Source organism: Corvus hawaiiensis, chromosome 4, assembly GCF_020740725.1.
Source record: "Corvus hawaiiensis isolate bCorHaw1 chromosome 4, bCorHaw1.pri.cur, whole genome shotgun sequence".
Lineage (NCBI taxonomy): Eukaryota > Metazoa > Chordata > Aves > Passeriformes > Corvidae > Corvus > Corvus hawaiiensis.
In genome coordinates, this window is record NC_063216.1 from 24,503,484 (window position 1) to 24,517,967 (window position 14,484).

The 14,484-nt window shown below is 50.5% G+C and overlaps 1 protein-coding gene and 1 long non-coding RNA gene across 3 annotated transcripts in view; both read left to right on the forward strand.

Moving 5' to 3' along the window:
- Nucleotides 1-694: 694 nt before the first annotated feature.
- ASCL1 (achaete-scute family bHLH transcription factor 1) lies at nt 695-3,352 on the forward strand. Of its 2 annotated transcripts, none has more exons than XM_048302674.1 (2): nt 695-1,792; nt 2,107-3,352. In XM_048302674.1, the coding sequence occupies exon 1, from the start codon at nt 1,114-1,116 to the stop codon at nt 1,768-1,770; it is 657 nt and encodes a 218-aa protein (XP_048158631.1). In that variant the 5' UTR covers nt 695-1,113; the 3' UTR covers nt 1,771-1,792; nt 2,107-3,352. The 2 variants fall into 2 exon arrangements, with proteins under 2 accessions (XP_048158631.1, XP_048158630.1); XM_048302673.1 differs by having other exon boundaries at nt 696-1,792; nt 2,011-3,352.
- Nucleotides 3,353-5,273: 1,921 nt separating this feature from the next.
- The window catches only part of LOC125325407, a 64,709-nt gene continuing 55,498 nt past the window's right edge, over nt 5,274-14,484 (forward strand). The window contains exons 1-2 of the long non-coding RNA XR_007203318.1: nt 5,274-5,579; nt 6,675-6,758. This is a non-coding gene — a long non-coding RNA (uncharacterized LOC125325407). The remainder of the gene's footprint in view (nt 5,580-6,674; nt 6,759-14,484) is intronic.

The window sequence follows — 14,484 nt, forward strand, 5'->3', positions numbered from 1 at the left end:
TACGCATCCCGCACCGCCGCTCTGCCCCCCTCCAAACTCCGGCAGGTGCCGCTGAGGTGGCCCCAGTAGAGAATGCCCTGCCCACGCTGGGGCTCCGCCGGGAGTCACCCGCTGCCTCTCCCTCAGCCCGCCGCCGCAGCGCTCCGGCCCGCACCCCATCTCGGACACCCCTCGGCGGGCGGGCAGGGCTCCCCCCTTTCCCTTTCTCCCTCACGCTCTCCCGCCCCCGCGCCGCCCTCCCGCCCCCCCCCGCGCCGCCCACGCGCGCCGCCCCCGCCCCGCCCCCGGCCCGCGCGGCGCCCCGGCGCGGGTGTTTGCTCAGGGCCGGGAGCGCGGCACGCGCCGGGCGCACGCACTTGCGACAACAAACCCGCGAGCGGCGGGGGCGGCGCGCGGGGCGGGGGAGCGGCGCCGGGGGGCGGCGGGGGGGGCGGGGCGGCGCGGCCGCCAGCGCGTGTGCGGCGGGGGGCGCGGGGGCTCGTGTGTGTGTGTCCGTGTGTCCGTCTGTCTGTCTGTCTCTGGGGGGGTGTGTGTGTGTGTGTGTGTGTCCCGCGCTGAAAAGGCGGCGGCGCTCCGCGCATCGCGGCCGGTAAAGCCGGGGGAGCGTGGAAGGCGCAAGGTGCAGGGTGTGCGTGTGTGTGAGCGCGGGGGGTGGCGGGGGGGAGAGTGCGTGTGTGTGTGTGTGTGTGTGTGTGCGTGTAGGAGAAGGGGGGGGGGGGGGGGGCGAGCCCCGTCCGCCCCTTATAAGAGACACAATCCTCAGCCACTTTTTTGCAAAAGGGGCTTTGCAAAGCAGCCTGCGCACACGCGAGCGCCACGAGCCTCCCCGCGGCCGCCGCACGGAGGGCGAAAGGGAGGGGGGCGGGCAGAGCCGCCCGCCGTCCCCGCTGCCCGCCCGGCTCCGCCGTCCGCTCCCGTCGGTCGCCGCTGTCCCTTTCCCCTGCCGTCTGTCTCCTAGCTCTTTTTTTTTTTTTTTAATTTTAAACTGAACGTCGCAAGTTTTTCCTTTTTCTCTTTTTGATTTTTTTTTTCCTTTTTTTTTGTGGTGGTGGTGGGGGGACGGGGACCGGCCGTCACTCGGGCGCCCCCGCCTCGCAGGACGCCCCCGCGCCCATGGCCAGCGGCAGCCCCGCCAGGATGTCCAGCGCCACCGGGCAGCCGCCCTTCCTGCAGCCGGCGTGCTTCTTCGCCGCGGCGGTGGCCGCCGCCGCTGCCGCCGCCCCTCCGGGGCCGCCCCCGGGGGCGCCGCCGCCGCAGCTCAGCCCGGCGGGCGGGCAGCCCTCTCCGGGCGGCAAGCCCTCGGCGCCGCGGGCGGCCAAGCGGCAGCGCTCGGCCTCGCCGGAGCTGATGCGCTGCAAGAGGAGGCTCAACTTCAGCGGGTTTGGGTACAGCCTGCCGCAGCAGCAGCCGGCCGCCGTGGCGCGGCGCAACGAGCGGGAGCGCAACCGGGTGAAGCTGGTGAACCTGGGCTTCGCCACGCTGCGGGAGCACGTCCCCAACGGCGCTGCCAACAAGAAGATGAGCAAGGTGGAGACGCTCCGCTCCGCCGTCGAGTACATCCGCGCCCTGCAGCAGCTGCTCGACGAGCATGACGCCGTCAGCGCCGCCTTCCAGGCAGGCGTCCTCTCGCCCACCATCTCGCCTAGTTACTCCCATGACATGAACTCCATGGCGGGCTCCCCCGTCTCCTCCTACTCCTCCGACGAGGGCTCCTACGACCCACTCAGCCCTGAGGAGCAGGAGCTTCTTGACTTCACCAGCTGGTTCTGAACGCCGGCCGCCCTCTCGGCAGGTGGGTAGGCGCCCGCCGAGGGCCGGGGGATGCCGGGGGGATAGCGGGGGGGACGGACGCGGGGCGGCGGGGTCGCAGCCCCCTGGGGAGGGGGCGCAGCTGGGGCTGCCCCCGCGGGCGGGCACCGCGTGTCCCGCGGTACTTACGAGCGGCTCTGAGGCCCGGAGCTGCACCGGTCCCGGCGCGGCTCTGATCTCCTCTCTCTTTTATTGTTACAGGACAGTTGCAAAAGGGAAAAAAAATAAAAACCAAAAAAAAACACGCAAAACCAGATCACACACAGAGTGACAAAAATCCACCTGTTGCATTTCCAGCTCCCTTGCCGTCGGAGGGCGGTGCGGGCACGTCTCTCGGCGAGTGGGCACAGCGCTGCGCGCCGCGGGGGTGGTCGGGGCGGTCGCCCCCCGCCCTGGAGACCGGCCGGCCTTTGCACTCCGTCGTACTGCCACGGACTGCGCCCCGGCGGAGCGGGTGTCCGACGGGGGAGCCCCGGGCCGCGGAAAAGGGCGCTGCGCCCCTCGGCCGGCGGAGGAGCTCTTCTTCCTCTTCCTCCTCCTCAGCAGAAAGGCGGCCCTCTCCGCACCTCGCCGCCACCGCGGCCCTTCAGAGACTGGCGTTCATCATCTGCGGACAAAGTTAGTTTCCCGATGTCTGTGGAGATGCTGAAGTTAAGCTATGCTGTACTCAAAGAAGTCCCTGGAGCCCCGTCTACCCGCCATGTACCCGTGCCTCTCCCTCCCCTCGATCCAAGCTTTTCCTCTCGTTTCCACCATAGAATGCTTCCAATCTTTTTTTTTTTTGGTGAATTTTTTTATGATAAGAAAATCTATTTGTATCTATCCTAACCCCGTTGGGGATATATTAAGCTATTTTTGTACATAAGAGAGAGAGAGATTTATAGAGGTTTTGTACAAATGGTTTAAAATGTGTATATCTTGATACTTTTTTTAATATGTAATGCTTATTACCTCTTCATGTTTAGACTCGTAGTCAACGTTACCTTACAACTGCCATTTTTGTATGTGGTTTTGTAAAGGACTTGGATTTCCTCCAGATGTACTTTAGCACCAATGTGTCTTACTTTATAGAAACTTTGTTAATGTATTAATAATGTCATTAAACAATGTTCAAAGTGAACAAAGTTTATGCAGCTATTGTCCAAACGCAAAACGGTAGCCATTTGTTTTCATATGCTGCCTTTTGGGAAAAAAAAAAAAAAAAGGAAAAAAAAGAAAAACCAGAGAAGCAAACAAACAAACAAAAAAAACCCCGACACCACTGCCTTTTCTTACTGTTTTATTAAAAACTTACAAAGGTCCTGTATAACCCTATTTTATACCAACTAGTTTCGTAATAAAACTTTTTTAAAATTAAAATGATCAGCTGCCTACCGCATGCAGTTTTTTTTTTTCTTTCTGCTGTTGACAACGGTGAATGTAAGGACAGAATGTTAATTGATGTTATACCGGAGCTAAGTTGCATATGAAGTGTTTGTATCTGATGGATGTAACATATATATCTTTATCTATCTCTATATAAATATGCAAAGATGTAGCGCTATCACCATTGTTTTCTTGCCCTTCTGTGTTGCAAATGTGTACCCAAATCAAAAGGCGAGGGGATGATTAATGCTTGCATTGTCCTTCCTGAAATCACTGCACATTACAGAATTCTCCCCAAAGCCCAACTCTTAAAAAAAGAGGGCGCTCCATGCCGCGTTTCGGCGGTGTGACCCTGTCCTCCTCCGCGGCTCTGACCCAACGGGACAGAAAAATACGGGGGATGGCACAGCCGCCGCCACCCAAAACATGGGGCGCTGTGTTGCCTCTGCGGAGGCAGTGGCTGGGTAAATAAAACCGTCGCGGGAAAGAAGGGAAGCGAGGCGAAGGGAGATAAAATTAAATAAATAAATTGACTAGTAGAAATAGGTGGCAGCGTAGAGATATCGGTCTTTCCAAACTTGTTATTCTGCCCAAATAGCGTGATCTGCCTGTAAAAGTATCCCATTACCAAGACTCAAAAAGAAATTGTACTCTTCCCCCCATTCCCCGCTTTTTTTTTTTTTTTTTTTTTTTTTTTTTTGGCTAGCCTGCTTGTTGTCAGTTAGTAAGGACGTGACCAGAATTCGCCTTCTTTTCGCCTGGCTCCTGCATCACTTGCAAATTCAGTTTGCGTGCACCAAGCCAAGCGGAAAGCAAAGCGCAAAATGCATCTTACAAAAAAAAAAAAAAAAAGAAAAAGAAAAAAAAAGAGAAAAAAAACCCAACAAAGACAGGGGAGAGCCAGTGTGTCGTACGGAGTTAAAAAGAAAAAAAAAAAATCTAGCCTGCTCCGCTACAAATGTGCCGTCGAGTTGTGAGGGATGAGCTATTTTTAAAAAAGAAGAGGGAAAAACTTTGGTGGAGGAGCCCGGAATTTTCCTTTCCTCTGTGTGTGTGTGTATGTGTAACTATAGATTAGAGATAGAGATAGATATGTGCAAGGACGCATATGCACACATGGATGTTTATACGTGTGTATGTCAATGTCCTTCCTACATTGCTTTAAAAGTATACACACATTTGCCCCTTCGCCTCCTCCCCCCATGCCCTGAAATGATCAATACGTGATTTAATCGCGGGGGGGGGGGAGGGAAGAGAGGGGGGAGGACGGGACGGAAGGACGGGACACGGTGGGGTCACGAAATCCCTCATTACTTTAGCACAAACACTCATTGTTTTAACCGCTCGTGGAACTAATGTTTAGTTATGAAAATAATAACCGTTATATGCCGCCATCCGCTCTCCCTTTACAGCATCTCCCTTTTTATTTACCCACTTTTGCAAGTGCACAGATAAGGTATGCAAAGAAAGTGTAGCGAGTAATTTATAGCTATGAATATAACATTAGGATAATGTTTCATTCTGTTACAAAGGCGAAATTTCTCTTCCTTGTGTAGACAGGTGTTCTTTTTTGCTCACTTCTGAATAGTAAATATCCAGACTCATTAAACTAAAGGCAAAGTTACGCTGTTGTTCGCTACAATGTATAAGACAGGCTCAGAAATTCACCACCTCCTCCCTCCCTTTTCCCCTCAGCCCCCTCCAGAAAGAAAGACAGAAAGAAAGAAAGAAAACACACACACACAATTTTACTCAAGATAGGGAAAGGGCAAAGCAGGATTGGGGTAAATCTCATTACATCTGCTCTAATCGCTTAGCAACACAAAGCCTTTTCTTGTATTAGCGCGGAGAGCCTTTCAGCGCTGCCTGACAGACAGTATTCAGTTAGCATTAGTAAACTCCATAAATCAGGGACTTCTTTGGGCGCAGTATAAGTTTTAGAACTACTCAGGATTTGGTGGGGGGGAAGAGGAGCGGAGAGGGGATGTGTGTGCAGATGAAGGTTGCTTTGCCACGGATTTATTAATTTATCTACCTGTGTGTTTATTTATCGTAATGCAGGAAAAGTGTCCCGTTAACACATGCCAATCCCGGGGTGTGTGCCCTCCCCCAAGCCAAGACCCTCGGGCAGCGGCGAGGTAGCACGGCGAGGCCCGCGGAGGCAGGCAGCCCTGCCCCCGCCTCCCCACACCACGGCCCGCGAGATCCGCGCCCGCGGAGCCGGGTGGGAGTCGGGGGGAGCCTCCCCGCGGCGTGGAATTTCCCCTCACTCCCCATTCCTGCTCCTCCGCTGCCCTCTCCCCACAGCCTCCCCTGTGATGCTATATTATGCCCAAACTTTTTTACGCACGCGGGAGCAGCGCCGGCCCCGCGGAGCCTCCGCGCCCTCCACCCCTCCCGCACAGGTAAGAATGGAGGGGGAAGCCCCCCAGGTCCGGTCCCCGGGAAGGCCTGTGGGCACCCCTATGAGCCTCCTCTTGCCCCCAGCCCTCCTCTCACCTTCCCCTCAGAGAGAGGCGCCGACCCGCACCCAGCCCCGCTAGCACTGGGTTTTGGGGAGCCCGGGGATTCTGTCCCTGCTTTAAAAATCTTTCTTTTCCCCCTCTCTTTTTCCCTTTTTTTTTTTTGTTTGTTTGTTTGTTTGTTCCCCCTCCTTCTTCCTTTTTCTTTCCTGCCCCTCCCCGCGGCGCAGGTCCTGCCTTTTGTGTGCGGGCTCGCAGGGGCAGGCGGGGGGGCGGCGGGGGCCGGGCAGGCAGCGGGCAGCGCTGTCCCCGCGCGTGTCGTGCCTCAGCCTTTATCCCGGCGGCGGCGGCGCGGCGGGGGCCCGCCGGGCTCGGGGGCGGCGTGCGCCCGCCGCAGCTGCCGCCCGCCCGCTCTCCCCGCCCCGCTCCGCTCCGCGCTGCCCGGGCCGAGCGGCGGCCGGGGCCGGCAGCACGCGAGGGGAGCGGGCACCTGCCCAAGGCGAGGCGGGCGCGGCCGGGCGGGGGCGGGGGGGACACACACGGGACGCCCTGGCTCACCGCTCCATAATGCAGCGCGTATTACTCAGTGCATTCAGGGATTAGCCCGACTTGAAGTGTGGGGCGATTCTGCGTCTCCCTGCTTCTCGCCTCTTGGAAAGGGGAGAGGGGAGAAGCGGCCCCCCGGTCGCCCCCACCCCCCCTGGTCCGTCCCAGTGCGCAGCAACTTCGAGCTCCCAAGCGAGCGAGCTCTTAGCGTGTCAGGCCGCACAATGCGGGGCTAATTCCTGCTGCAAAAGGCAAGTGGTGAAGAATCAATCGCAGGCTTTATACAATCAAAAGGGATGATGGGCTTAGGGTTGCGAATATTTTTTTTTTAAAGTTCCCTGCCCCAGTCTGAATTTCTCCTGCTCCTTACCCCCGTCCTATTAATAATCCCATGCAGGAGATTGCAGACCGAGGTAAAGCTATCATTTGTATGCGCCTGAAGATTAATTTCCCCCATGTACCAACTCAACGGCATAGTTATCTCTTTAACAGGGAAAACAGTTTGGCTCCATTGTCGGGTTGCCAAGACCGCCTTTTGAGAAAGGGAGCCCGGCTAGCCTCTGATCAAACTCAAAGGTTAGTTAAAAGACAAAAACAGCTGAAAATCTTCATGAATAATGCTGTTTCCCCGAGCCCAGTGTAGTGCAAGCGCACATTTCAATGCCACAGCATTTTGTTATGCTGCTCGCCTAAGTCAGAATTTCACAGAAAAGGCAGAGAAGAAAAGCTCCAACAATTAGAGGAGGCCTGTCAGAAAACATTAACGCCTTCCTCGCCCAGCCTGTCAAGCGTGCTGGAAATAAAAAACGGGCATAGCGAATCGCACCTCCACCCTCTGGAGCTGCAGGGCGGGGGGGGTGGGGGGGGGGGGGGGGCGGGCTTGGGTTAGGGACAGAGAAGTAAAGAGAGAGAGATACAAATGGACAGGCCTGGGCAGTTAACAGTCCCCCTCAGCTTTGCAGTTCATCCAAAAGCTGAAAAAAGAAGGGGAAAGGACCTGCAGCTGGATGCTCTAACTTGATATTCATCTTTCTGTTTCATGTTCCAGAATTATATTTGCTCTCAGGACCATCACACACACACACACACACACACACACATACACACACATACACATGCGCTCACACTGTCCCTCTGCACCTTCAACATTTTCCTGCACCAGCCCTGCAAAACACATGAGGTACCTGGTGAAATAGCAGCACGGCATTTCTAAGTTTCCATGTCTGTGGCCATGCAGATGTCCAGTGTGGCCAGCCTGCAGCTGGGCTGAAGGACCTCATGTCAGAGAAGATGTGCTCATGTATAGCACCAGAGCCATCTTACTCTTTAGAAATTTTTAGGAAAATGTGTTTTAAATGTACAGCTTTAGCTAGCCAGATCAACAACCCATATGCTTGAGTCCTTTTCCCTAGTTAAATACCTATTGACAAGGATACTAAAATATTTAAAGCTTCCCCTGCACTGATGTTCATTGCTGTAAGTGAACAGTTAGACTTTGACTTTCCTGGCCAAAGCACAGATTTTTACCAGTCATTTAAATAACAAGAGAGCTCTGGTTCTTCTCTTACTGGGAGCAAAACCTCAGACCATCACTTAAATTCTTTTTTTTTTCTTTTGCCCTTGTTGCCTTTGTTGTCTCATTGCAAATACGTGCATATGTTAATAACTGATAAGGAGCAGATCAGTACTCTGCAGCTTCTATACTCAGCCTTCTGCTGGGTGGGAAAGTGTGGAAGAGATTACTGCTGTGCATTGTAGCATTGATACGTGGATTGAAAAAATGTAATTCCAGCAAAATACAAAGTGACTGAAGGAAAGGAGTATCTCCAACCCTCCAATCTGAGGTGTTCTAGGGGTTATATCTGTAAAGGGATACAGCAACACAGTTCAGACAGAATGTGAAAGACATCAGACTTTGCCCGTGGTTAGAGAGCTGGGTGATTCCTAAATATCCTGTGGGGAAGAAACTAACCTTGGGGACAGGGGCCCCAGCCCTCCATCCCACGCACACCCTGGAGCAGCACAGCACATCCAGGCAAAATGGTACTTGCTGCTCTCCTTCAGAGAAGGCAGGGATTTCCTGTGGCTTTGGAGCCAGATATGTCCCTTGAAGGATGTAAGCGAAAGAAAAGCCTCGCTGAGCACGGGGACTTTCACTGGCTCTGAGTCCTCTGTCCTGGAGAAACACAGGCAGCCATTAGGAGAGGGGAGAAGTCTCAAGAGATACTTTTTCTCCCTCTATCTGGCTACCTGGTACTTATTATTCTAATTGCAGAGGGCTAAGATGGACAAAAATGCAGGGATGGTAAACTAAGGGCATTGATCCTGGACTGAAGCTATCTAGATTCATTGCTGGCTGTGACTTTGTCCTAACTCAATGCATTTTAGCCCGAGATCCACAAGTGCTAAACAGAGACCACAAGTAGTTTCTCACAGGTGCCTGGGGATATGCAGCATTGGACGAACATGAGAAAACTGGCAAGATCGAGGGGATCTCTGATCCAGACTCTGCTTTGTGCAAGGTGCTGTGGGAAGAGCCAGTGCATGCTAATAGTCTGCCTTATTTTGCTGGGGGACAGACAACCCATGTTTCCTTTTATCCCACTGCAAACACAGTTCAAGCCAGTTTTTCATCTTCACCTACTACCCAGAAAATGACAGTTACATATCCTAGAACATCAGAGTAAACATCTGTATGTTGCCCAATATGTTACCTGCAAGTTGCTTCAGAGCAAAATTCCTTTGAAAATGTCACCCAACAAAAAATGTGTTTCGATCTTCTCTTAGACCCTGTAAACAACTGCAGCAGTCAAGTTGCAAAGTTTTCCACTGGTCACTCCTGCTTTACACAAACATGTAGCTTTCTTGCTTTCTGCTTCTATATAGTCCCAATAGCACTGGGGAAGGAAAGGTAAACTTCCCAAAGACACCCTATAACCAGCCCCAGTGGCATAATCCAGGCCTCTGCTAAAGGGGCGGGGAACTTTCTTCTGAAATGGAGCCCAAACTCATTTGGTCTAGTTTCACAGAAGCAGATCACAGAAAGACCACAGGTTCCAGTTTTGGGATGGGGTCCTCCTCCCTCCCCACCAGTCACACCATTCTTTTGCTCACTCTCCCCTCCTGCTGCTGGTCACAGCTTGGAGCTCTTTTAATTTGCACTTGCTGGACTGGCAGGATGATATTACTCTGGAACAGGAAAGGAAAAGCCCCATATTAGTAAAGTGTGAAATGCAGTTTTGACTGAAAAGGGAAGCCATTTCGACATGATTATACCGTGACAGTACAGATTAAAACCCTGCCATATGGCCTAAGATAGGTTTGTTCTTACTTTCAGGTAACAACACATTGCTAATTAAGTGGTGATGACATTTCCAAATGAAAAAGATAAAAAGAAAAAAAAAAGCCACCTGTTTGTGAAATAAAGACAGTCAAGAGAAGGGAAGACATCAATCGGTGCTCATAATAGTGGAAATCAGCTCTCTTTTATCATTGTGGTTTGCTTTGAATAGGAGAGAATTTGTTTGATTGGTTATTGAGTAAACAATAATTCATGTGTGCACTTGTAGATGTGAACACAGTGCTCCTGAAAGGCACCTGACTGACAGTGCGGGAGCGCAAAGTCCTGCGTCACATCCAGGACAAACACAGCCTGGGCAACAGCACAGGGAGGTTCCCCACCCTGCTTTGCCAAGGGCCTGCAAGAGGGTGATGGAGGTTTCTGTGAGCAAGGCAGGAAGGCAGCCTGCCTCTTAAATGGCAGTCACATTTAAGCACATACTTTAGTGTCTCTGTACTGGAGATCTTTGCTTTTGCATCTCAGGGGATACAGCAGCAAATGATGGTAGAACCAGCTGATACAAAACCCAGAGTCCTGCCTACATCCACTACTGTGTCTCTGTGGGATAGCAGTAGATTTAAGACAATAAATGGAATAATAGCAGACTGTTGGTCTACAAGCAAAGGGTCACTTTAACCACTAATAACCAGCCCTTTGAAACTTTCAGATGAAAGGCATTGTTTAAAGACCCAAGAGTTTACTTGCAGTTTCTTTTAGTTGCACATATATGTATGTGTATAAATTCCTCCATGCCATACAGACTCCATTTGGAGCAGCTGATCAAAAAGTCTGAAATACAGGCAGTGGGACATACTTTACTTCATCTTAAGTTTCATAGCAAAGCACATTTTAGGTTACTCTGATGCACACCATGTGGGCCTACCTAGTTATGACTCCTGACTTAGCAAGGACATTTACAGTGCCTATGAAAAAAAAAGGAGGCACAACTTCCATACTGCCAGAGTATCACTTCCATCTCTTCCTGGCTGTGTTGCTGCTCAGATGAACTCCAGAGTTTCATGTGGTTCTCACAGATTTTGCATGCTCGATGATTTGAAGTTGGAATTCAGTAGCCAATTAAGGTTCTAGACAGATGTATGTCCATGGATGAGCCTGGCAGCACTTTATAATTTCTGCTCTCAGTTTTTTGTTTCCTTCTCCTCTACCTCTTTGGCCTCCTGCTTTTCATATCTGGGGCTGCACCAACTTGAGAGTTATGCCTGAACCAGCTTCCAGGGTAAATATCCATTTGCAAACATCTTCATGTAGACATTCTCACATCTCTCACTAGCACAGCATATTGAGAATAAGTGTGGGATGGAAGGAGACCAGAAAATCAAGAAGAAAGCACAGATGAAGCCTTCAGAAGGATCTAATAAGCAGGTACTACCTACAGGAATCCCAAATCCCCCTGGTCTTCACCAAATGTTTGGCTTCTGCCCCTTAGGGTCTTGTGGGTGAGGATGGTGGCCAACTTCTTCTGCCTCTGAGACCAGCAAGCCTGTAGAAAATAATGCTGGGTAAAAATGCTGGCAATTGTCTCTTCATGTGCAAGGAAAGGAGGATGGAATGGACCTGCAGTGTCAGGATGCAGTGCAAGAGGCTGTGGCAGAAAGTCACAGATATCATGACAGGGAGAGGGGGTCTTAGGGGGTCTTAGCAAACAGCAGCGCCATGTACAGCACAGAGCAGGGCTCTGATGAGTAAGATGGGAGTGTACAGAAAGAGCAATGCTGAGCAGATACTCCTGACACCCTGGCAGTGCCAGCCCCAGGGGACTATTCTGTAGCAGTCAGCAGCACCCCAGGGCTCCTGCAGGTCCCTCTCCTTGTGTTCATGCACATGTCAGAAGAGATGTGTTAGTGCAAATCAAGAATCTTGTGGAGAAGGCTGGCAGGAGTGTGAAATAAACAAAGGAGGATGATGGCTTTGTCCTTAATTCACCTATTTGTTCTCTTTCTGAAGGCAGATGTATTTTCAGATATATTTTCTTCTTCTCCAACACCCTGTGGCTATCACTGTGAGGAGATTACAATGTACAGACAAACAGAAATAAAATAGCTGCTGGAGAAAGCAGTGAGCAAACCTCCTTCCCTCCTCCCCTGCTCCAAAGTTTAACCTCAGAAGACCACTGCAGCCCCAGGGCAGGTGATGAGGACAATGACAGATCCAAGAGGGGCACTTTACTCAGTCTGGGTTGTCCCTTGGCTTCTCTGCATGGCCAACCCCCATCTTCTTGGCACTTCACTTCTAGTTACCACTACTCCTCTCTCTCTGTGTGGGGAACTGCTACGGACCAATGGAGCATTCATAAATAGAACAATGTTTAATTAACACAACAGTAGGACAGACTTGTTGAAATACTTCCCAGACAGCAGGCAAGGGTCCTGACAAGGAGACTATTATGGGAATTTTAATGAATCCTTCCAGAGTGGGACAGCTTCCATACACCTACATTGCAATGACTAATTTTGTTTGTGAAAATTGTATTGGTAAATGATGCAGAGTGACAATAATGTTGGGGACCAGCAAACTGAATAAAGTCACTGGGTTACTGTGTGAAATACTGCCTACAGACAGAGCAGAGTGCTTACTAAATGCACTGCAGTCATGGGTCCGAGTGCCCAAAAGCCCAGCTACAAATGGAGTTTGCGTTAGGCAGGCAAAGAAGCAATTAAATAACCCAAACAAGGATCTAGCTGTGCCAGATGACACCACAGCATGAAAGGAAGCAGGGGCTGAACAGCTACTTCTGTGAGACATGACCAGGAGCATGAGCCTTATTAACACCACTGTTAAATGCATGCCTGCTAGCTGCTGCTGCTGTAATTCAGACCACTCACAGGTATCCTTGCCATCTCCCTTTCTAAGAAAACAGGAAATTAAAATTGTCTGCCCCAGTGATGGGCCTGTGTAAGGTTCCCACCTGATACAGCAGCCTACTTCTTCTAACAGGGATGTGAGAAATGTGAATCAAGGGGCACTGGAAGGACAAGGTGTACAATGTCAGTGCATTCCCTTGAGCTCACCTCCTCCTAGCTCTGTAAACTTTTCTTGCTCCTCTAGCAGGGACATTGTACACCATCAGTAACCCAGTGGCTGCAAACAGTAAGTACTAATGAGCTGAGAATTACAGAAAGAGGTTTTTATCCTTAGAAGTCTTAAGAAACGAAGCCCCCAGGAATACAGTCTGCAATGACAAATGAGTTATTCTTGAATTTTCCAGTTCAGCTGTCCACTGCTGTGGTGTATAGACAGTAGCCAGCAAGGGACTCTCTGCAAGCCCTGTTCTTCTGACTTCATCGTTATACATTTGAGGTATTTTTTCACCAAAGATCTAGATTTTAATGAATGGATCCAAGATATGCCTTATCTATCCAGGAAGTCTGGCCACCACCAGTTTTCTTCTCTAATTTTGCCATTGTCTCTTCCTTACAGGCACGTCACATTTTTTTCTGGAGTACAACAAATTAGGTGAATGCATATGACTATTGAAACATGTTGCAATGCATTCAAAACAAAACAGTGTTAGAAGGTTAGCTTTGCATGGAAGTGTATGCAAGAATAGTAAGAAGAGCAATCAGATAAAGGTTTTGGCACATTACTTCACAAATTCAGGAGCAAAATCATCTCGGAATTGTTGGGCTGCTTGACAATGATGTACACAGACCTGACCAAGAAAGCCAACAAAATTATTGCTGGAAACTTCAGTAACACATGAGGATTTCACTGAACTGGACTCAAACTTTGCAAACTGCTTACCATAAGCTTTCATTTGCTGAGGAAAAGAGATGAGGAAGGAGAGGATATATTCTTTCTACTGCTACAGACGCTGCATTCAGAGGTGCAGGTTGCAAAAACATTGATTAATTTTTATCCCCACGCATCTGTTTCCTGTTGAATTCTTCCTTTTGCATAATGTGGAGACTTGCCTGTCAGATTAACGCAATGCTTCACCCCCAGACAAAAGTGCTGGCCTCTGACAAATCCATCTAGAGCACACCTAGCTCCATCAGTGGGCATATTATAAAAGGTAATGAGCTTGACACTCCCCCCAGCTCCAGCTGCTGCAGCAGCGTGTAATGAGCCCTGCTCTACGGGCTCCGACACTCGCACTAAAACACCATTGAGAACTGAGACAGCATGCCACTGAATTTAATTTACTGCTTAGCATCAGCTGGCCCCAGATGATGGAAGGTCATCTGTATGGAGGGTCAAGTGGGATAAACAGCTCCAAATCTCCCTTCTGCCCAAGGGCTCGGAGCTGGTAAGCCCCACAGCAAGCAGGCACAGACGTGATGGGGGCATGGTGGCTAAGCAGGCTCCACAGGCAGATTCCTTTGGAGCATCTGTTCTCCCAGATGAGGAACCCCTCCCATTGATCATATCCTACCAGCATTTTCACAGAAATTTAGAGAAAATCCCATGCAATAGGCCAGGTTCCTTGGAGGAGTTAGTCTGCCATTGTAGGTATTTCTTTTCTGATGGAGTAACTTTCCTACCTTCATAACAGCACATCACATCGTATTTTGCTTGTAAGGTATTGAGAATTTTCAGATCACAAAGTACCATCATTCTGTTTCAAGAAAGTGAGGCTGGAGGGAAGGTTTGAGTAGTTCAGAAAGGGCCAATGCCAGAGGTAGAGGGAAAAAAATAACAAAAGAGAAGCACATGGTGATACTACCTTCAGTGGCTCCAAGGATGTGAGTAGCCAAGGCAGCGACATTGTATTTAATTGCTCCCAGAGATTTTTTTCTGCCGTGGGTTTGTATAAATATGTTGTAAGTGACTCTAAGCTTTGGGTGGATATAGAACTAAACCCAGTCACTGAGAAAATTTAAAAGATTAATTTGCTGTGTTCAACCTAAGGGTTGGACCTGCCTCTGCTGACAGAGACTAACTAGTCATAACTGGCAGAAGATCTTGGGAGAGCAGGACTGAGAAACACCAGTCTGGCAGGGA

Excerpts from the sequence above, each read along its gene's own strand:
- ASCL1 (XM_048302674.1), top strand. The coding sequence starts at position 1,114 with ATGGCCAGCGGCAGCCCCGCCAGGATGTCCAGCGCCACCGGGCAGCCG.